This window comes from Rana temporaria, chromosome 9 (genome assembly GCF_905171775.1).
Source record: "Rana temporaria chromosome 9, aRanTem1.1, whole genome shotgun sequence".
NCBI classification, from domain to species: domain Eukaryota; kingdom Metazoa; phylum Chordata; class Amphibia; order Anura; family Ranidae; genus Rana; species Rana temporaria.
Genome location: NC_053497.1, coordinates 86,629,872 through 86,653,968, shown reverse-complemented (window position 1 = coordinate 86,653,968; position 24,097 = coordinate 86,629,872). Strand labels below are relative to the sequence as shown.

The 24,097-nt window shown below is 42.6% G+C and overlaps 2 protein-coding genes across 2 annotated transcripts in view; both read right to left on the bottom strand.

The window, feature by feature from the left end:
- Nucleotides 1-3,084: 3,084 nt before the first annotated feature.
- AMOT (angiomotin) overlaps nt 3,085-24,097 on the bottom strand; it is a 99,217-nt gene continuing 78,204 nt past the window's right edge. The window contains exons 9-13 of the mRNA XM_040323864.1: nt 20,187-20,377; nt 18,338-18,460; nt 15,909-16,141; nt 12,936-13,160; nt 3,085-3,344 (exon numbers count right to left, since the gene is read on the bottom strand). Coding sequence (XP_040179798.1) covers nt 3,247-3,344; nt 12,936-13,160; nt 15,909-16,141; nt 18,338-18,460; nt 20,187-20,377 — 870 coding nt within the window. The 3' untranslated portion in view covers nt 3,085-3,246. The remainder of the gene's footprint in view (nt 3,345-12,935; nt 13,161-15,908; nt 16,142-18,337; nt 18,461-20,186; nt 20,378-24,097) is intronic.
- On the bottom strand, nt 3,675-7,208 carry LOC120913706. Its single transcript, XM_040323863.1, has 2 exons — nt 3,931-7,208; nt 3,675-3,714 (listed from the first exon to the last, which is right to left on the bottom strand). Exon 1 carries the CDS (start codon nt 6,793-6,795, stop codon nt 3,934-3,936), a length of 2,862 nt encoding a protein of 953 aa, XP_040179797.1. The 5' UTR covers nt 6,796-7,208; the 3' UTR covers nt 3,675-3,714; nt 3,931-3,933.

The window sequence follows — 24,097 nt, the reverse complement described above, 5'->3', positions numbered from 1 at the left end:
AGTGAGTACACGAAAGCCGAGTGGAAAATAGCCATATGGTATGTACAGCCAAAAAAAAAAAAAGGGCACACTGTACATGTTGGAAGTATAAAGAATATGATCCAATCCAGCAGCCCCATTTAGGATCCAAGAATTATGTTCCCCCATTTTCAACCACACAGAAAAGAAAAGAAAGGCTCGAGCTGTAATTTTTTTTTTAGGGTTCTTGTTATCTAACTCTAATGATTTGTCTAAACCTTTTTATAAAGCCAGAACGCCTACTAGACATGTATAAAAAGTGGGAAAAAAATGGCAGATAGGTTCAGCAAATTTTCACATGAATGTCATGACCACTGCTTTTGAGTCATTAGCAAATTAGGAAAAGGTTGGAAGGAACACAAAGTGAAGATTCACTAGACAACGAATCATATTGCAATTAAACATGCCACACAGCCACAGACAGATGAACAGAGGAAAGCAAGCTTTGACTGCTTTGGAGATAACTAGTTTTTATACAGTCAGGTTCCATTTACAGGGCTAGAAGTCCAAAACAGATTTGTCCAGCTGCTACTTTTGGAACTACAAGCTTCAGCTATTTTTTCTGCCAGTCTCTGACCATACAGACTTGTATGGTTTTCTTTGCAAAGTCCTTGGGCACGTCAGTAGATGATCATAAGGTTGTCACAAGGTAAACCTCAACTCCAACATCTTACTGTCTGATGACAGAAACACAGCTGACAACAAAACAGGCATTTGATAACCAAATAACCAGCATTGATTGCATTCTATGCTCCTTCTCCTCAGTTAACAGACAAGATTCACACCAATTACTTTGGAGCCTTATGATATACGCTACACATAAAGGATGTAATAACTGTATTAGTTTCTTGTAGTTTAGGTTGTATGGATTTCTCCCAGTTTATTAACGCTACAGACAAATTGAAGCATAACACAGCATATCAATTCCAATTACATTGAGTCATGTCACATGCTGCATCAGGCTGTGACTGGCTGACATTCCAACTCTGGACATTTTGAATGGGGACATTTTGTGAGACTAGCTATGAATCTAGATTAGTACAATTTGTGCCACATAATTTCTCACAACCAGTTAATAGCATATTGGCTATAAACTCTTGCAGTCAGGTCTTCTTAATGGGGTTACCAGCAAAGCTCTATGCTCAAAGCAGCTATCACCAGTGCATTTAGTCTACAGAATGTATGCAATTTAAAAGAAAGATACAATATATGGGAAAGAATGTTAGGACACCCCCCCCCCCCCCAAATAATTGAGTTCAGGTGTTTCCAGTGAAGGATGTGGTTAAAGATACAGCATTCAGTATAAAGAGTACTGAAAATTCTTCATAATACAAAGGATGTCTGCTTTTAACCTCAAGGAAACCATTTGGAGAAGGCCCTTTTCTGTTCCAGCATGATTGTTGCAAGGTTTATTGTTGGAGGCGTTTTGGTGTGGAGAAACGTAAAGTGCATTTCCACTTTTGCCTTCAAATTTGGCAAAAGCCTACTGTAAGTTTGTTATGTGTTCCCATTCACACAGCATACCTAAAAAAAAGAGACTTTAAAAAAATATTGGCTACCTTTTTGATGTTCAATGTAAGAAGGTGTAATAGCTGACTGCTATTAAGACAGACTGTACTGCAATCTATTACAACTGATGAGATGTCTGCCTGCACAGTACAGACAGGGTTAATTATGCAAACACCGCTTCCCAATCCCCTTATATTTAAAAAAAACTGAATTCTTCCTTGCTAGAAGTTCCAGAAAAGAGAATCTTAAATAGGCAAGCTACAATGTATTGTAAGTCATGCTATGTGACAAAGTAGGTATAATCATAATTTGGCTGCAAAAGTGGAATTACCCTTTAAGTAGCCTGCACAGAGCCCTGGCCTTAACTCCACTAAACACCTCTGCGGTGATTCGAAATGAGGGTTGTGACCCAGGTCCTCCAATGTCAGTACTTAACCTCACAGTTGCGATTTTGGCTTAACAGGAACACCGTAAATCTTGTGGAAAGTCTTCCCAGAAAAGTACAAGTTATTAAAGCTGCAAAGGTGAGGGGCAACTCCATATTACTGTCCATTGTTTCAGAATGAAATGTCCAACAAGCTCATGTAGATTTGATAGTCAAGTGCCCACACACTTTTGCTAATTTTATTCATTATGCCCCAAACCTGTGCATCAGAAAAGTGCATTAAGCACAGTATCTCCATTAAGTGTAAATGGTCGTACTCATCTGCCAGCCTACCCCAAGATGGAGAAGTATTCAACATTCCTGCGTTTCCTTCCACTCCTGTGAATCCAGTACATGCTGACCATCGAGTACATAGTCTGGAACCCTCACCACCATTTATCTATAACAGGGGTACAGTACTGCGTTTTGTACACCTAAATGATGGAAGATTAATGTGTGTTTACATTAAGGCCAAAGTGTTCAAGCTTCCTCCAATTAAATAATTCTTCTTATTAAAAAATTGTTTACCAAAATTGTCCTCAAGTCCAATTATACAGGTTTTGTTGTTAAACATGCAAATCCACACCAATTCTGGGGCTTCTGAACATGGCTTCTAGTATTTATATTGCCATTAAACCAGAACTTCACTTGGATGCAAACCCAAATGCCAAAACATAAACCTGTGAATTTTTAAGTCTGCAGTGGTTATGTAGAACAAAATACATGTTAAATCTTCCTCCAACAGCCATTCTACCTCCCAAACCAGGCTGTTACTGCTAGAAAAATGTATTCCATTTTCCAGATAACTAATCCTACTATGTTCATACAAAAAGGAGGCTGTGTTCTCCTTCTGCATAAATGCTGCTCAATTTAAAGAATACCTGTTACCAAGCAGACCACTGGTTTCAGAAGCATGCCCACTAATTCAAAAGCAGAGTAATTGTGCCTACTTAGCTGATGTAACTGCCCGGGAATTAGTATGTGGCCTGTTAGTCAGAGCCGATGGGTCCTTCTTGGACAGGTATTTAGCTCTGTGACAGATTCCTAAAGCTATAATTTATACATAGATATACCTATTATAGTAAGGGATGTCTCTGAGATTTTGTTTTTTACCATAACTTACAAAAACACCCTGAAAGAACAAGGCCCTTTTATTTCTGTACAAATGGAATACACTGCATTTACAAATACAAAATAAGTTTTTTTAATCTCTGCATAATATCCTAATTCATATAAATAGGTTTGGGGCAGAACTTCCTATAAATACCACAAATGTTATAAAATATAGGTCTTTCTTATATGAGATATTCCACCATCTCCCCATCTGATACATCTTGGCCAATCGATGGAGCAGGGTTTTTTCGATCCAGTGTGCTGGACTGAAAAACTGCATCTGTAGAGAAAACAAACACAGACTTTATTAAGTGAAAAATTCTCTATAGCAAAAACATTTATTTTACTTCATGTACTAAAAAAGTAGAAATAAGATTTTTGTACTTCATGTAAAATGTTTCTTTGGAGTCCATTAAGGTACACCGAAATTCAGAAGCAGTCAGGATATACTGCCATCTACAAGAAGTTGGGACACTGGGCAGAAAAAAAAAATGGAGTTACACTTACCGGTAACGTCCTTTCCAGTAGTCTTTCAGGACAGCCACAACTTGAGAGATAGGCTCCTCCTCTTCCTTAGGAAACACTGCCCAGCCTTTAAAATCTCTCCTCCCCCTGCTAGACCTCAGTTTTTATACGAGCACTCCGGTCCGCTGGGGAGACACAAGAACATGTTAGTAATCCATAGTTAACACATCAATATCATACTATGTTCCTGGATTAGAAACCCCTTCTTCTTACTTTTCGGGAGGGTAACTAGGGCTGTCCTGAAAGACTACTGGAAAGGACGTTACCGGTAAGTGTAACTCCATTTTTCCCTATCCGTCTTTCAGGACAGCCACAACTTGAGAGGATAATCGAGTACTTACAATTTAGGGTGGGACCACGGCTTGCAAGACTTTTCTCCCAAAGGCTTGTTCACCTGCTGACACCAGATCTACTCTGTAATGCTTGATGAAAGTGGCGTAGCTGGACCAAGTTGCGGCTTTGCATATTTGATCTGGCGTCGCTCCAGCCCTTTCAGCCTGAGAAGTAGCCACCGCCCGAGTAGAGTGTGCCTTAATTCCTGTAGGGACTTCCCTACCAGTTAAGGAGTAAGCCTGCCCAATAACTAGTCTGAGCCACCTAGCAATAGTGCGCCGAGACGCTTTCTGTCCCTTTCTGGTCCCAGAAAACAAAACGAACAAAGAGTCTGACTTCCTAAAAGCTCGAGTCAGCTCCAAGTACTGTAGGATACATCTCCTAACATCTAGTGTACTGAACTTAAATTCCCTTTCACCAGAGGGATTGGAACAAAATGAGGGTAATACAACCTCCTGGCTTCTATGGAACTTGGAAGCCACTTTCGGAAGGAAGGCCGGATCGGTTTTAAAAACAACTCGATCCGGGAAAATTACACAAAAAGGAGGACGAATGGACAGGGCTTCCAATTCACTAACCCTCCTGGCAGTAGTCACTGCAACTAAAAAGACTGTTTTAAATGTTAGATCCTTTAAAGAACACTTGTCTAAAGGTTCAAAGGGCAACCCTGTTAGCACCTGTAAAACTAGTGATAGATCCCACTTGGGGAAGGAAGGTCCCTGGGAAGGTTTCTGTCTGGACAAAGCCCTAAAGAACCTGATGACCCAGGGATTGGATGCTAGAGGGCTCTCTAGAAACACACTGAGTGCTGAGACCTGGCCTTTAAGGGTACTCACTGACAAGCCTTTATCTGCTCCGCACTGGAGAAATTCCAGAACGGACTTGTGGCTTTGTGTTGGAAAGGAAAATTCCTGGCACCAAGTATTAAAACGAATCCAAACTTTTCTATAAATAGAACGTGTCTCCTTCTTCCTACTGTCAAGAAGGGTGGCAGTCAGTTTGTCCGAAAAACCTCTGGACCTCAGCAAGGACTCCTCAGTAACCACGCCGCAAGGTTCCATCTGTGTACCTGAGGGCACAGAACTGGACCCTGCGAGAGGAGATCCTCTCGAAGAGGAAGAACAAGAGGGGGTTCTGTGGTCAGTTGCTTGAGAACCGAAAACCAAGCCCTCTTGGGCCAGTGGGGTGCCACAAGGATAAGTGAGGTGTTCTCCAGCTGAAATTTTCTCAGGACCAGTGGTAGAAGAGCTGGGGGTGGGAAGGCGTAACAAATCCCGAATCGCCAGCTCTGGGATAGGGCATCTATCCCTCTTGCTCCCTCTCCCCTGCCCCGAGAGAAAAACCAATGTGTTTTTGTGTTCTCCCTGGAAGCGAAGAGATCTATCTCCGGAGACCCCCATCTCTTGACCAAAAGATGGAAGACCTCCTGATTGAGGGACCACTCGTCTTCCCTCAGTTGACTTCGACTGAGGAAATCCGCTGTACTGTTTTCTATCCCCCTTAGAAAAACTGCTGATAAGGACAGGGTGTTTGTTTCGGCCCAGCGAAAGATTCTTGTTGTTATGGCCGACAGGGCTACACACCTGGTGCCACCCTGCTTGTTTACATAGGCCACGGCCGACGCATTGTCTGACCTCACTTGGACGTGGTGTCCTCGAAGTCTCTCCTGAAAGAAGATGAGAGCTAAACCGATCGCCCTCAGCTCCTTCCAGTTGGAGGAATGTTTCAGCTCTGCCACTTCCCAAACACCCTGTGCTGGAAGTACCCCCAGGTGAGCCCCCCAACCTCTGCCGCTGGCGTCTGTGGTGACGATCAATGGAGACCGGATATGCCATAGACGACCCTGTGACAGATTGGTGATCTTTCTCCACCACCAGAGGGATCTCTTTACCTGACTTGGGACCTGTACCAGAACGTCTAGGTGTTCTGAGCTGTGGTCCCAGATTCTGAGTACAAAGGCCTGCAGGGCCCGAAAGTGAATCCCTGCCCACTGGACTGCCGGTAGAGTGGAAGTTAACAGTCCTAGTGTTGACATCAGGAATCTGATTGAAACCTGATGGCTGCCCTGGAGGGCAGATACTGACTTTTCTAACTTTAGAGCCTTCTCTAATGGAAGGAAGACCCTTAGCAGGGTGGAGTCCAGGGTGTACCCTAAATAAGGAATGCGCTGCGATGGTATTAGACTGGATTTTTCCAGGTTTAACAGCCAACCTAGGTCCATAAGGGTCTTTTTGGTTAGTTCCAGGTCCCTGGAGACTTGTTCCGGAGAGGCTGCAAAAAGAAGCAGGTCGTCCAGGTACGCTATTATACCCACTCCCTGAAGACGCAGAAAAGCTATTGGTTCCGCCAGGACCTTTGTGAACACGCGGGGTGAGGAGGATAGACCGAATGGCAAGGCCTGGAACTGTAGGTGCACCACCGAAGTTCCCAAGTCTATCGCTAGCCGTAGAAACTCCTGAGACCCCTCTGCAATGGGTACGTGCAGGTACGCGTCCCTGAGGTCCAGGGAGACCATAAAGCAATTCTGTGGTAGGAGGGCCCTTACCGTGAAAATTGACTCCATACGGAATCTTTTGTATGTTACTGACTTGTTCAGCGGTTTCAGGTTTAGGATTAACCTGTACTTGCCAGAGGGTTTCTTTACCACGAAAACGTGGGAGTAAAACCCTCTTTTCTCCTCTCCTTTTGGGACTCTGCAAACAACATTTTGGACCTCCAGATCCCTCAAGGCCCCCACTAGAGCTTCTGCTTTTTCCTTGGCTCTGGGAAGGTGAGTGACCAGGTACCTCTGTGGCGGAAGGCATGAGAACTCTAGGGAATACCCCCTTCTCACTATCGCCAATACGTACCTGTTTGGGGAAAAAGACTCCCATTGTGGAAGGAAGGCCCCCAACCTTCCCCCCACTCTGATCTGGGAGTCATTGTTTTTTGGGGGGCTGGTCAGGTGGGCGAAAAATCGCTCCTCTTCCCCTACCCCTAGGTGTCCAGATCCTTTTTTGAGTCTCTGGTTTCGGAACCCCTGTTTGTCTTTGGGGACGAAACCCTCTTCCTTTTTGTGGAGCTTTACGTTTAAAAGGAAAAGATTTTTTCTTATCCGCCGTGCGGTCTAAGACTGACTCCAGGTCAGGACCAAATAGAAGATCTCCTGTAAAGGGAATCCCACATAACTTAGACTTGGACGCAATGTCTCCTGACCAAGTCTTGAGCCAGAGAGCTCTTCTGGCAGAATTAGCCAGGGCTGCTGACCTGGCTGACATGCGGACGGATTTCTTAGAACTATGTGTCCTTCCTGTTTTTTCTTGGCTCTTTTCTAGGCTCTTCTGGAAAATAGAAGACATAAGGACCCACATTAAAAAAGCAGAGATATATATAAAAAAGTTTTTTTTTTTTTTTTTTTTTTTTTAAATAACAACCTGGTTACAGCCCTCTGGGAAGCACTAGACAGACACTACTGCTAGGTGCCCTGCTGTCTTTCCCTCCTCTCCCCCAACCACCAAGGGAAAAATAGAGGAAGGAAAAGAGACATAGTCTAAAGTTTTGGGAACCCTCCCCAGGAACCCTTACCTTGGACTGGCTGGAGGTAGCGTCCCTAGTCGGGTCCCGTTCCGGAGAGGTCACCGACATAGCGGGGTGGTTGTGCTGTGTCTAACTCGTCCCAACGAGTATCCGACACCTCCAGCAGGACGCGTGGGTCTCTTATCAGCGCCGCGACCCGGAACCGGAAGTCGCGGGTCATAGGGAATCCTTTCCAAGGCGCACCGGAAATGACGTCGCCCGCCACTCGGCCCGCATTTTTTAAAAGAAAAAAACAATGTGCGGCCTGTAATCAGGGTGCCCGGAGCTGAATTCCCCCCGCCGCGGTCCTGTGGACACGATAGGGACCCCCCCACGAACCGTCTGTCGCGCTCGACCTGGTTGGGGTGCGTTTCTTTTGGCGGTAAGTTCTTTCGCCCAATCTCCTTTAGGAAGCCCTTGCCTCCTCCATAGGAAAAATAATGATGGCCACAGTCCCCTGACTGTTCTGCCTGGTTCCTTAGTGTTTCCTCCGGTGGGGAGACACTGCTAAGAACTGAGGTCTAGCAGGGGGAGGAGAGATTTTAAAGGCTGGGCAGTGTTTCCTAAGGAAGAGGAGGAGCCTATCTCTCAAGTTGTGGCTGTCCTGAAAGACGGATAGGGAAAAAGCCAGCACCCGTATAACCTCTTCTCTACCCAGAATGCCTCCACTTTGTGACAAAGCAGTACCAGGAGGCAAAAAAAGTGGTGTTCCCATCATACAAATTGTGCAAAAGTCTTATGTTTTCTCATCATAAACATTGTGGGAAAAGTTGTAGGTTGTGGCAAGCAATTTATAAGGGCACCAAATACATGTGCACAGACAAAAAAATACAACTAAACAAATTAAATGGACAAAATATTTTATCATTCAAATGAATATTTTGTGTGGCTACACTTAGACTGAAGAAATCTGCATTGGCACGCTGCTTTTTTAAATTTTTTATAGTTTTGTGTTATATTCCTCCAGGCTTCTTGTAGAACTTGCCATAAATATTATTTGGGCTCTGGCTACTTATTGTTCTCCCTGTCCAAATAATCCCACACAGAACCAGCTATGCGGAGATAGCCCACCCAACACAAACTGCTCTATCTGCAGACTTCCCCCCCTACCATACGAAGGCCTTAAATCCTAACTCCAGGATAAAAAGGGTTTTTATTGATCCCGGCCCCCCAGTTCCCCCTTGTTTGCAAATTTTAAATCAATTTGTTTGCAATGCCCCCAAAATATCTTTAAATTCATTGCAATATTGCAGTCATGTGACGACCAAAGGCCCCTTTGTCTTTAGGCTGTGAGAAGAGGGAGCAGAGGGCATTTGAAACAAAGTAGTGGCTTGTGCTGCCACAGGACGACTATATGTCCCAAAACATAACACTGCTTCTTAGCTGATGGGTGCATGAGAAGAAGTGGGCATTGCAAGACCAGTTTAACACACCTTGCTTCACTCACACAGCACAAAAAGGAGCATCATGGACTTATTGGGTGTGGATATTACTGGGCAGGTTTTGGGGACCTAAACTTTGCAGCTAATAATGCCCACAACTAGCAGTGGCATCATGATCTCACCCCCTATGAGGTGCGATTAACTCAGCTGGGGTATTGGAGTTAAGAGATAATTAATGCAGAGCTCCAAGTGTCAAAGGATGAAGGTGTATGGGGACTGATTTCTTCAAAGGTTTACTGGCATTTGAGACCCTACTTCAAGGATAGACCGCTGTGAAGTTTCCTGTCAATATCCTCCTCTCACTGCATTAACTGTGTGTCAGTATAGTGGAGGATTCCCAACTAACACTAATTAAGCAGACACATATTCATAAAGTCTCGTATAACTGAATTACTAGGAACTTCTGGCCTTTTCGATATACAGTGCCTTGAAAAAGTATTCACACCCCTTGAAATTTTCCAAATTTTGTCATGTTAGAACCAAAAACATAAATTTTATTGGGATTTTATGTGATAGACCAACACAAAGTGGCACAAAATTGTGAAGTGGAAGGAAAATGATAAATGGTTCTCATTTTTTTTTACAAATGTATATCTGAAAAGTGTGGTGTGTATTTGCATTAAGTCTCCTGTACTCCGATACCCCTAACTAAAATCTAGTTGAACCAACAGTCTTCAGAATTCACCCAATTTGTAAATAGAGTCAATCTCAGTATAAATACAGCCCTCAGATGTTTATTAGAGAACCTTAGTGAACAAACAGCATCATGAAGGCAAAGAAAATCACCAGACAGGTCAGGGATAAAGTTGAAGTTGGAGAAGTACAAAGCAGAGTTTGGTTAATAAAAAATATCCCAAGCTTTGAACATCTCATGGAGCACTGTTCAATCAATCTTTCGAAAATGGAAAGAGTAGAGTATGGCACAACTGCAAACCTACCAAGACATGGCCATCCACCTAAACTGACATGCCAGGCAAGGAAAGAATTAATCAGAGAAGCAGCCAAGAGGCCCATGATGACTCTGGAGGAGCTACAGAGATCCACAGCTCAGGTGGCAGAATCTGTTCACAGGATAACCATTAGTCGTGCACTCCACAAACCTGGCCCTTATGGAAGAGCGGCAAGAAGAAAGCCATTGCTGAAACAAAACCATAGAAGTCATGCTTGCAGTTTGCGAGAAGCCAATTGGGGGACACAGCAAACATGTGGAAGAAGGTGCTCTGGCCGGATGAGACCAATATTGAACTTTTTGGCCTAAAAGCAAAATATGTGTGGTGAAAAACTAACACTGCTTATCACTCTCAACACACCATCCCCACCATGAAACGTGGTACAATGGAATTGTTTAGATCGAAGCATAGTCATGTGTTAGAATGGCTCAGTTAAAGTCCAGACCTAAATTCAATAAAGAATCTGTGGAAAGACTTGAAAATTGCTGTTAATAGACGCTCTCCATCCAATCTGACAGAGCTTGAACTATTTTGCAAAGAATTGGCAAAAATGTCACTCTAGATGTGCAAAGCTGTTAGAGACATACCCAAAAAGACTTGCAGCTGTAATTGCAGTGAAAGAGGGTTCTACAAAGTATTGACTCAGGGGGGCTGAATACAAATGCACACCACACTTTTCAGATATTTGTAAAAAAAAAAAAAAAAAAAATGTATAATTTTCCTTTCACTTCACAATTATGTGCCACTCTGTGTTGGTCTATCACATAAAATCCCAATAAAATACATTTACGTTTTTGTTTGTGACAAATTTCAAGGGGTATGAATACTTTCAAGGCACTGTAGCCCATCAGCCATTAGTATTGTATAGCATTATACAAGGTAGGTCAAGATATCCAGCCATAGCTTCAGCAGATTAGACGATTCCTAGCAGATAAATTCCATAACACAGAAATAGAATCTGTGATTTCTTTGCAATTAGCTAGAGTAAGGCCCCTTTCACACTGGGGCGGGAGGTGCGGTGGCGGTATAGCGCCGCAAAAAATAGCGGCGCTATACCGTCGGAATTGCTGCGGGATTCGGCCGCTAGCAGTGCGGTATTAACCCCCGCTAGCGGCCGAAAAAGGGTCAATACCGCCCGCAATGCGCCTCTGCAGAGGCGCATTGCGGGCTGTATTACCGCGGTTTCCCATTGTTTTAAATGGGAAGGAGCGGTATAGACACCGCTCCTCTCACTGCTCCAAAGATGCTGCTTGCAGGAGATTTTTTTCTCTCCTGCCAGCGCATCGCCTTAGTGTGAAAGCCCTCAGGCTTTCACATTGAGATTGCTGGGCAGGAGTTTTTCAGGCGGTATTTAGGCGCTATTTTTAGCGCTAAACCGCCTGAAAAACTCCCCAGTGTGAAAGGGGCCTTATACAAAAAAATGTTTTGTTGCTTTGATAACCTAATCACAAACAGAGTGTTTCCTATGGGTAGCATATATTCTAGATAGGGCAAGAATTCCAGAATGTGATCTTTATCCATGTCTCAGTGTGTGAAAAATGTGAGTGATAAATATTTTCAAACTAGATAAACAAGTATCTTAAGCTAGTAAACTTTTAAAACATTACTTGTGCATAGGTTAGGTAGAGCGTTTTTACATATTTTTACATTGGTATGTTTGCTTTAGCATTAATGACAGCTTCAGGGTAGTCACAATACTTTGTTCTCCATGGAGCAGACACTTAAGTGACACAACACCAAGAGCACACTTGGACAGCAGTGAATCTTGCATTCACCATTTACAGTATTCGATTCACCACCAGTGAATGTTTAGTGAAAGAAAAAAAAAAAAATCACACTCACTGCCACATAATGAACAAAATGAAAATCTTGTTTCATAACACCCCGTGTTGTGTGCCACCTAGGAGCAGAATCTGCTACTTGGTGTAAACTGCTATGGGCAACACAGTTATAATAGACACTGCTCATGACTAATGTTTTTCATTAAAAGAATAAAATAAAAATTTAAGAACGTCAAGTTCTTTTTCTCCTTAATTTTGTTTTACTGAAAAAAAGAAAAGCAAGAACAGCAAGTACAAAACAAAGTGGCTTGCAGTACATGAAAAAGTCAAAAGTTTGCCTTTGAGCTGCCTATTGCAAACATATCATTATGAGGAATTCCAGCATAACCACAGAATACAGCATTTCAATACAAGGCACAATTACATGATGTGTCACACTTGTGGATACATACAATGAAAGATTATATTCCTAATTATAAAATAACCTTAGTCTGTGTTCTCATTATTCTCAACAATTGTGTTCATCAGGAGTGATAAAACATCAGTATCTTGAGATACTGGACAGTTAACTATCCTGGGGACAATCATTTTCCAAACAGCCTGTTCATAACTAAAGCAGGTAATAAAAGAGTAGAGTCATTAGGTTATCCACGCCAGATCTTTTGCAAATTGTGAAAGCTGTCTCTGCGGGTACAGGTTTAGCCCTTAGAAAAAACCAACAGATACAGCCATCCACACAAACAAGCTGGATGGATGTAGGAATCTGAATTGAAAAGATTTGCAGGTACACTTACCTGCCTATTCACAATCCTTTGCGGAAGGCAAGTGCAGGAGTGAAGTCAACCCACACTGGCAAATCAAATCGGCTGGTGAGGGACCCAACGGGAGTTGGACCGTTGGAACTAAATTAGGTATGTTTGCCTTTGGGAGGATCAAATTTATATTATCTAGTCAAAGGTGGTGGGGGGGTTGGGTCGATAGCCAATATTGTGATATTGTTTTCCTAAATAAATACAGGGTTCTAGTGCTGCTAGTTCCAGGTAAGAGTTTTCCAGGGTAAGCCCCAGAATTCTTAGGATAACCATCTTTGGTTCAGGAGTAATGAAGGTGAAACACACGATATCAAATACTTCTTACCAGTATCAGACCAATTTTTATCTAGGGCATACCGAAGCGTTTCTACAAGGAGAAACTGTACATTCTTATGAAAGTCCAATATACTCCAATAGGAATAACTCCAGCTGCCAAAAGATGAAATGGTAGTCTGACCATGAATAATACTTACCAGTTTTCTCAGAGCTATACATGGGGCTCGGAGTGGCCAGCCTCCCCGGGCCTGGAGATGCACTCACAGAAGGAGTTTTATTCTGTTCACTGCTTCGGTCTGTTTGTGTGCAGCAGTCTCGGCTACCAGTCTTTGAATGTCCAGAGAGTTGGGGTGTTGATGGAAGTACAGGTGATGGAGTGGATGAGATGGACTCTGACCGATATTCGGTTGCTAGGAGAACCCCTGTAATTGGAACCCAAATAAATTTGTAAGTTATTGTTCTCTTTTCTCTACAAGAACTCAAAATGCAATTAGACGTCAATGTCTTAAAAATCAATACATCAAAATGGTCACATTTTGGAAAGTAATCTTAAAGTTCACCTTTATAGAACATCTGTAAGGTGAACTTACACTGGACCCCCTTCCCATCACACTCGATCCTGCAGTACCAGAGGTGGCAATCACGACAGATCGTATAGCTGCTTTACCAGACTGGGGATTGGAAATCCCTGTGGCTTTCTCACCTCTTGCAGGTTCTAATTGAAAAATAAGAATGCTCCTAAAAGTACCTCCTGATAAGGTACGTTTAGGACGGGGATAAGCAATTAGCGGACCTCCAGCTGTTGCAGAACTACAAATCCCATGAGGCATGACAAGGCTCTGACAGCCACGAGCATGACACCCAGAGGCAGAGGCATGATGGGATTTGTAGTTTTGCAACATCTGGAGGTCCGCTAATTGCATATCCCTGGTTTAGGAGATTAACCCGAGGGGAATTGTAAGCCCTGGACCGGTGAGGCGGCTATACGAGGTCTCCAACGAAGGGGTGATCGCCAGGCTCCACATAGGGGGGGGAGTTGAGTTGGGTGAGGAAGGGGTCCAGGGTAAGTTCACCTTACTGATTTTTCTGTAAAGGTGAACTTACCCCTTAATGTAGACTAAAGGGTCTTCATGTAGCCAGTCTCTAGGAAGGCTGCATGACTATGCCACCTGAGCCTAAACAGTATTTCCTAGAGACGGAGCCAGCAACCCGTCGATCGCGGCCGTGTGATGGGTAGATCCCGTCAAATTGCCAGCCCAGGGCGAGAAGTCTGGGGTATAAAAGGAGAGAGCCAGGGCAGGTGGAGCAATGAAGGAGACTTGCTCAGGCACTGAGCTAATGAAGCAGTAGGTGTTGGCTCAATGGGGCTGCTGTTGGAGCAGTGAAGGAGAGAGTCCGGCGGGCGAAGCAGCGAAGGAGAGGGATGAGGGTTTTTTTATGTATTGAAGGCACCTAAACTGGGAAGGCGGGTTTGTACTGGGTAGGGGGAGGGCTGTTCTATATGTGGGGGAGGGGGGTCTGTGTTGGAAAGCTAGTTGGTCTGCACTAACGTCTGTTCTGAGGGAGTAAGCTGGAAGGGAGGATAAGGGAGGTTATGGGAGATCTCTATTGTGAGGCATATGGGTAAGGAATGAATTGCATTGAGCAGAGGGGGTCAATTTTGAGGGTAATTTGTAAAGTGGTCTGTGCGTTAGGGCATGTTCACACTAGTGGTTGAGAGGCAGTAAAACCCATTAGTTGAACCACAGTTTTACCACCTCCCAACCACTCCCCATTAACTGTTTGCCGACCAGCCGCCGTATAACAGTTATACGGCGGCAGGTCGGCTCTGCTGGGCGAGATCACGTAGATCTCCGTCATCTCGCTGAGCAGCCAATAGGGACGCGCGCCTCCCGCTCGCCCCTGACGGCGACGTGCGTTGCCCGGCGGGCGCGATCACAGCCGGGCACCCGCGATCGCACGTTACAGACGACACACAGCTCCCGGTCCTGTCAGAGGGAGAAATGCCTGATTGTCTGTTCATACAATGTATGAACAGCGATCAGTCATTTCCCCAAATCAGTCCACCCCCCCCTTCAGTTAGAACACACCCAGGGAACATAATTAACCCCTTCCTCGCCTCTAGTGTTAACCCCTTCCCTGCCAGTTGCATTTCTATAGTAATCAATGCATTTTTATAGCACTGATCGCTATAAAAATGCCAATGGTCCCAAAAATGTGTCCAAAGTGTTCGAAGTGTCCGCCATAATGTCGCAGTACCGATAAAAATCGCTGATCGCCACCATTACTAGTAAAAAAAAAATATTAATAAAAATGCCATAAAACTATCCCCTATTTTGTAAACGCTATAACTTTTGCGCAAACCAAACGCTTATTGCGATTTTTTTATGAAAAATATGTAGAAGAATACATATCGGCCTAAACTGAGGAAAAAATAATTTTTTATATATTTTTGGGGGAAATTTATTATAGCAAAAAGTAAAAATATATTCATTTTTTTTTCAAAATTGTCGCTCTATTTTTGTTTATAGCGCAAAAACTAAAAACCGCAGAGGTGATCAAATACCACCAAAAGAAAGCTCTATTTGTGGGAAAAATAGGACGTCAATTTTGTTTGGGAGCCACGTCGCACGACCACGCAATTGTCAGTTAAATCGACGCAGTGCCGAATCGCAAAAAGTGGCCTGGTATTTGACCAGCAATATGGTCTGGGGCTTAAGTGGTTAAGCTGCAGAGGCAGCGCCTGGAGGTGTACACACACTGGTCACAATGCTTTGGTTCATGGCCCAGGAAATAATTATAGGTCTTTACATATTATTGGGGGCTTGCTAGTAAAAAAAAATTCAATAAATAAAAAGGCACACCCCGGAGATCTTTGATCTCCTCCGTGTTAAGGTAGATCTCCACCTCTTAAAGGTTACCTACCCCTGTCCTAAAGTGTCAAATGTGTGCCACTAGTAGCACGCATCCTTACTATAAATGATGTATGGGCAGGGCAGCCTTGTAAAAGTCTACACATGCCTAGAAGGGGTTATCTGACAGGATCTGAAGAAAATGGCTACAATATTGGACGCATATGTGGGCTTCAGTACCTATTCCATAACACCAATGTTCCTAATACACATTGGTTGCCTTGAAATAAAGTGCTGACCAATGACATTAAGTCTTACCCAAGCTGCCTTTCCAGCTCTTGTCCTCCCTCTTCTCCTCAAGAATTGGTGTACTACTTAGAGCAGATGAGTGGGAGAGAAGACCCGAACTGGCATTAGAAATAGACATAAGTGACTTGGAAGGACGCATGGAAGACGGCTGATCCAACTTGTTGGCGTCTTTTCGAGAACGTTGCTGAAGCACTTTAATCATGGCATCCTTTTCAATGATCTGAGCATGAAGAGTCTTTATCCTAAGAAATATAAAAGAAGGTTAAGAAAAATGTGCATAATAAATGATTAATGAAACAAATTCCTATGGTTTCTATTCTGATAAATACATATTGCTCTATGCCCACAATATATAATCCGCACTTACTGCATTTTTTTTCTAATATACATTACAATCATTTTTCCACTAACCCTAGCATTTAGCTCTAGACTTCTTCGAACTGGTTAACACTGTACATTCCTGATAAAAATTAAAACGGAATTAAACCCAAACTGTAACCGATACATTTGCAAGAGAGATTGTTCCGATTAAAAACAGACTTACTGGCTGGACCACCAGACGGAAAAAGGAAAAAATGCTTAAAGAAAAACAAATGCAGCCATCACATCCAAGAATTGGCTAAGCTGCAATATAATATTTTTGCTTTTTGGTACTAGCACTGCTTTGTTGTTTTGTGTTGCGGGTAACTCTGCGCTGCCAGTGAAAAAATAAATAAAAAAATTAAGCTGCTTACACAGCTAATTGAAAAAAAGCGAGTGAAAAAATTGTATGGTGTATGTGTAGCGCTTAGAATGATACAATAAATAGTAAAATAAATGTATCCAACATTAACATAAAATAATTCTGTATAAATACGAAACAGTTGTGAAAATTGTTCAGTGAAATCTCACAAAGATGGAATGTGAACCAAATAATGATAATAAGTCCATGTATGACCATAAATGGCCAAAAACATCCACCACGTGTCATAAAATAGTCTGAAACTCAAACATTGAAGTGATGCAAAAATCAAGGTGACTTCTTATGTGCAGTAAAAAGACCCTCCTCCGATAAGAATGCAGGCTTACCGCAACATATGGACTCAAAGAAATATATATCTCATATGAGTCACTGCTGTGTTGTTTGCTGAAGGAGAAGATGGGTGTTAAACTTTAGATACCAAAGTCACTTGGAAGGAAGTCTTAAGAATACCCAGCATCTAAAGCATCTCAGATGTAGGATTAAAGGGGCAGATCCACAGAGATCTGCACCCGCGCAGCGTATCGGAGATACGCTACGCCGTCGTACCTTACCTGGCTTTAGTTCGAATCCTGGAAGAATTTGCGCCGTAAGTTACGGTGGCGTAGTCCATCTCCAACCACGGAATTCAAATCGGCGATTAGGGGGCGTGTTTCATTTAAATGAAGCGCGCCCCCGCGCCGAATGAACTTCGCATGCTCCGTTTCTAAATTTCCCGCCGTGTATTGCGCTAAATGATGTCATTTTGTTTAACTTAGACGTGAATTACGTCCATCCCGATTCATGGACGACTTACGCAAAAAAAATCAAAATAAACGCGGGAACGACGGCCATACTCAACATGGCAGGTCTAACTATACGCGACAAAATACCAGCTTTAACTATACGCCGGAAAAAGACGACTAGAGACGCCGGAAAAAAATGCGCCGGCCGCTCGTGGATCGTCGGAAATAGCCAATTTGCATACCCGACGCGGAAAACGACATGGACGCCACCCAGCGGACGCCGAAGTATTGCATCTTAGATCCGAAGGCGTACGAGGACGTACACCTGTCGGATCTAACCCAGATGCCGTTGTATCTTGGTTTGAGGATTCAAACCAAAGATACGACGCAGGTAATTTGAAAGTACGCCGGCGTATCAGTAGATACGCCGGCGAACTCGCTCTGTGGATCTGCCCCAAAGTTTGAAAACCACCACATCCCTTATGGCCAGATAATTGTGCACAATAGGGTATCCTGGCCATTTCAGCCAAAGCCACAATAAAAAAGAAAAGCCCTGGACAGGAAGCTAGAATGTCAAGTTTGACAAGAATTTACTTTTAACATTTACAATAATAAAAAAACTTCACATTTCCCCACATACACATTATCAGCTACTGTTTGCTTCAAAATCTCAGTCAAGGGAGTTTTAGACATTCCACAAACCATGAGACCAAGTCACAAGGTGATGCAAAGGACGCACTGTACGAGTCAAAGATTTAGGCATAAGACCGCTTTCCATCTGCCAGTTCATTGCCCATTTTACAGTTCAGGATTCAATACACAGCATTTTAATGTGCTAAACGAAAGGCACGGCATATGGTTTCATTTCTAGCAATTCTCTGCAATATTATGCTACTAAAAGGTGTAGAAATGTTAACCTTACACAAAAGGTCACCCAAGCCTAGTTAAAAGTTTGCTGTCCCGTTAAAACTTACCTCCCTTCCATGTCTACACATCGTCTATTGGCCATAAGTATCTCCTCTTCTTCCTTCTGGATTCTGGCCTCAAGTGTGGTGTCAAAGCTTGAACTTGGAGAATGACTTATAGAGGTGGTGTCCCTGAAAATTAGGTAAATTGCAGATTTAGAAAACATCTTAAAGCTAATAAGAGGTAGACCAGAAAAGCCTCAAAATCTGAAACACAGGCACTATAACATGCAGGTGTGTAAATGAACATGTTTTGCCCACAAACAAAACTTAAACCAGCAGCCCACAACTACTCTCTGTTAGTGTACACAACACGTTATACAAAATATAGCAATTCGTTGATCAAGAAAGCCATTTCTGACAAGCCCACCATGATGCAGCTTCTTTCAGTGTAGTGAGTGGGTATAAGGCAAGCGATCTGTAATCAAGGTCTGCATTAGATTTTTTTTCTATTGCAATGCATTGTTAAAATGTATACTAGAAGGTTAAAAAATTATTTTATAAATCACATCTATGCCCATGCATTTACTGTATATGCAGACAAACAGCTACATCGCAGGATTAATATGGTCATTTCAGATTTGAAGTCTAAAAGCTTTACCAAAATAGCTAAACCCCAGTACATTTGGTTGAAGCAAATCACATAGATCCATTTGGAATACAAGTAGTTAAGCCCTGTGCTAACAGTCCAGCCAAATATCCGGATATGCAGTTTTACTACTTTCAGCTCTCTAAACCCTCATGTCCCTGAAATAACTAGTAAATTCCAACACATGGCCTGAGAAGAGCACACCAGGAGTAGATAAGATAAGGAGAGAATGTGCAGCACACTGCAGAGCCATCATAATGTTATTGGCCAGTTTCTCACTACATCAGCAGTCTAAGAATGTAGGGCTGCCAGCTAAATTGTGTGTATTCTGCTAACTATGGCTAAGCAGTGGTCCCTAAGCCAATTCACCCATGCTTAAAAAATTTGATTTTGCTAATTTAAACTGTAGAGAGATCTTAAGGGTTCCCAGTGGCCTCAAATGATAAAGACAGAATTCAAGAACTGTGCAGATCAGCACTGCAGAGCACATCATTGGATAGGATTATGTGCGATTTGGGTACACTACACTTAAACTGAGTACAGTATGTAGAGTTGTTCTGAACACCTTTGTTGGGCATAACTCTATGGGACTGTTCAAAACAATATGTGCACTGACATATATAGAAAAATGGAAGAAATACAAAAGAAACAGCCCTATACTGTAGTAAAGGATAGAGTTATTTGAGTATTCCCCCCCCCCCCCAAGAATAGGAAATAATTTTCCGCCATATCCTTACATCAAAAATGTATATTTTTTTATTTTTGTATAAAAAAGTTGACTGATCAGGAGAGATTACAATTCCAGTCAATCCATGGGGCATGTTAGAATAATTAAATACCAATATTTAAATATAAAATATGCAATTTTCTTGCAAAAAAAACAATAAAAAAACGACTGCTTCTAAGTTCCCGCATTTGACTTAAAATATGGACAAGATCATGTGGCCTCTGACTATCATAAGCCCTGTGGATATTTCACATGATTAGAGACTTCAGAAAGTTTTTACAGTTAGACTAACCCTATCTGGCAGGCTTACAGTGAGGAATGAATAAACAAGGCAAGATCACTGTGCAACCAAACCAAGCAGAAGATATAGCCTGCGTATATATTTAGCAAATGTACATACAGTATATTACAATTAGAAACAAGGCTTTTAAACTTGAGCATACACCAAGTTTTACACCTAGCTGATCTGTTTCAAATATCAAATGAACCACGGTTAACATTATAGCAAATCACTGCAGGCACATCGAATGTGAGAGACTCACCGCTGAGCCGCCACAGTGGCAGCAGCATCCAGTGCAAACTGCCTCATGACACTCTCTTCCAAGTACTTTTGTTCCCATTTGGTCATGTCTGCCTCCAGGGCCAGGACTCGCTCCTCTTTCTCTCGGAGTAGCTCCATGAGCGCTGCAGCATTGTACTCTGAAACGTTGGTGGACTGAGAATTCCCCTGGCGCTGTGACAATAGAAATCAGTGAATATAAGTTTCAAAGGCACCATAACAAACAATAAAAAAATGCACTCAAATGCTATGTTTAATAATTAGGTAAAACAGGGGTGTCAAACTCAATTTCAATTTAATGGAGGGCAGCATCAGCATTATGATTGCCCTCAAAGGGTCGGTTGTATATTCTATGCTATTGACAGAGTTCAGGGGTTCAATGGGACAGAGTGCAGGGTTGAGGAGTGTGCTGAGTTCCAGATGAAAAGAAGGCCTAGGTGCGAGGGCCACATGAAATGGCCTGGTGGGCCCAATTCGGCCCGTGGGTCTCGTGTTGGACATTTGTGAGGTAAAAGGTTGGTTGTTACATTTTAAGGTTTGGCTTGTCAACAAGGTTCTTAAGGAAGTGCATTCGATTTGGTAGCATTGCCTCAGGTTGGGTGTAACTTCAACTACTTCATTGGGCACTGTGTGGACATTAAGCTCTAAACAGTCAACATTGATCAGACTGTAGTAACAATTTGATTTATAATACATAAGTAGTGAAAATATCTGCATAATCTACAGTTACATTTTTTTACCATAGGTGTATGGTTATTGTGAGGCGTAAACAAAGCTTATGTTAGGTTTTTCTGGTATCAATGAAAAGGATAATGGCAGTCCTTGATTGTTAAAAAATAAATTCACAACACTAATTTGATATCTTGAAAAAATCTATTTTCTGGAAGTGATGGCGTCCAAATCCTAATGATTTTATCGTAATTTCTACATTACTACCAATCCCTCTACCCCTCACTGTAACTACTGCTACGCACGTTTGCATTTCAAAAGGTTTGAATTTTTTTGAATGCTTATTTGTATATTCATGTGCTCAAGGACAGACTGTACCACCTGTATTATAATGCATGTTTTTTTTTTTTGTTATCCCTACAGCGGGCTTATTTTTCCCAGTGCTGTAAAAATTGCTTCGCACAGGACTTTATTAAAAATGCACAATGAAAATGGAATGATGTGAACAAAGATTGTGGTCACTATGTCATATATCATGTTTTGATGTAGTTTCACATGTAATAAAATTACCAACATAATTTGGCTGATTTACCAAAGAATTTGGAAATGTTCACACAAAGCAGAACTTCACCCAAAAGGGGAAGTTCCGCTCTTCCTCCTCCCCTTCCTTTAGTATACTAGAAATATTTAATTTTTTTGGGGGGAGAGAAGCAGGTACCCCGCTCTCACTTCTGCTCAGATCACCTAGATCACAGATGTCAAACACAAGGCCCGCGGGCCGAATCTGGCCCTCCAGGCCATTCCATGTGGCCCTCGCACCTCTCCTGCAGGAGAGCTCCAGCCCTCCTCTGGTCCTCTTCCAGACCCCTAATTTCTGCTTTCAAGCAATGCATCCAGATTCATCCCAGCAGCAGCATAAGGAAAAGGGGTGCACTGTGATTTAAGGGAGAGTGGGGGACTTAACTTCTGCGGTGGCTCTTGACATCTAAATGTAAGGGGAGAGTATGCGCTGGACATCTAATCTTACAGATACAACCGGCCCTTTTGAGGACAATCACAATGCTGATGCGGCCCACAATGAAATTGAGTTGACACCCCTGACCTAGATGATCACAGCAGAAGTTCAGCCCTCGCAACCTTCTGGGACATGTCACAGGTACCAGGAGGCTGCAGGACCATTCACAGGGTGCAGTGTGAAGCTGCAAGGAGTCACAGCCAGCTTCCCACTGTTAACATGCCAGGTCCAGGGACACAAAGACTGGCGAAGAACCAGCCTGGGTAAATAGCAGCTATCAGGATACAAGTAAATGTGCTGAGGGGCTTGGGTTGGGGGCGTTTGAACAAAGATAAACTTATACATTAAATCATCCATAATTCTACTACTGATTTTATTATGGCAGCAATTCGGGCACTTGCGCATTGGTAATATTGATCCAAAAATGCAATGTACCAAAACAATTATTTTCCATAATATAGTAAGCAGAAAAATATTGGTGCCACAATACAGTGTGCAAAATAAGTAAACACTGCAACATCTGTCAAAAGTCCAGCTGACTGCAACTCATTTAAAGGGTTCTTGCACACAGGCAGCTGAGCCCATTTAACACAAGTGCTTTCTCCTCCCTAGAAAGCTAAGGTGCAGCGTACTGCCTCCCATAGACATAAATGACTGTGTGCGGATGTACTTGGCTATACACCAGTGGTCACATGTCTATGGGAGGCCGAGCACTGCACATGGGCTTTCAAGGAGGGCAAAAGATGCCAGCATTCAGCAACCCATGTTCCACAGCCCTAACAAGAATTTGCACAACATATAAAAGTAAAAAAAAAAAAAAAAAAGGAGAAGACCACGACACAAACAGATATTGCTTTTATATATTTGTCTTAAGGCTTAGGAAAGCATTTTCATTAAGTGTTCATCACAATATATAGTTCACTAGGTTGCAGCAAGAGGCTAAGAGCATAAAGTATTAGAGAGCAGAACAATGAAGCATTGATGTAGAGAAGAGAGTCTCAGTTCGTTAAAATTCCTCTCCACATGTGAGCAAGACACAATATACAGTGTACACCAATGGTAAGTCCAGATTCTGAAGCAGCAGCTTAAGGGGAACGCGATAAAGTTTTCCTTCTGGACACAGCTCACAAACAAGGCAATTGTTTTGCTGGCTCTCCATAGGAGTTGCTGACCACAGTTCATCTCGGAGTCCGTTTTTTTTTTTCAGAACTCTTGGAAGGCTTGGGGTTTGTAATGACCTGACTGTGCAAATACTCTGAGCAATGTGCGCACACAGCACTTTGCTTGGGCCAAAGAAAGAGCTAAATTTGTAGTGGCTATTTCTGGGGCGTCTGCCGGGCGGCCAATGTATATTTAATGCGTATATTATGGTAATAAGGTCATACAAAAGGGGCCATTTATGAAAACAGAAGCAAAGGACACTGCATAAAAAAAAGTCCTCTGAGCAAAATGTCTTCTCATTTAAAGTTATATGGAGTGTTTTGTCTGGCATGGGAAAACGACATTATAGGCAAAGACGTATTTAACAAGCTGCGCTAAGCTTAATTTCTGATGGCATCACACCCTATTTAGCTGGAGGGCTAAACTAGTTCAGTAGCCTATATTTATAAATCCCCATTAATGAAAATGTGAGGTCTTCAAAGCTTTACCTCCAGACTTCATAAATGTCATTCTGAATATCCGTATGCTTATATAAAAAACATGGCATTTCATTTTTAAATATATAAATCGTTTTAAACTCTTGCACAGCCTTTAACCATTTTACCATGAACGAACCCTTGAAATAATTTACATGTCTCAGGAAACCCCTGCTAGAAAGTGGTTATATTTGCAGAATTTAATGCGACACCCAGAGTGGATCATTTATTAACACAACCTTCTCTGTATGACATTTCTGTCAATAATCATGAAATGCAACAATAAAAATCATAACCAGAAAATAAATGCATATAGTAAAAAAGTGTTATTTTCGGTTTACAGTGGAATAGTGCTGCACGTATACTGAAGGTTAGTGGGAAAGTACTTCTTTACATTGGTGGTCTGTACAAAAGTGTCCTTGTACACTATTAAAGCGGAGTGCCACCCAAAAGTAAAACTTCGGCTTATTTGTCTCCTCTCCGGTGTCACGATTGGCACCTCTCTGGGGGACAGGATATTCCCATTTCCAGGAGGCCGCGCCGAGACCCATGATGTCACCGCAGGGCTCCCTT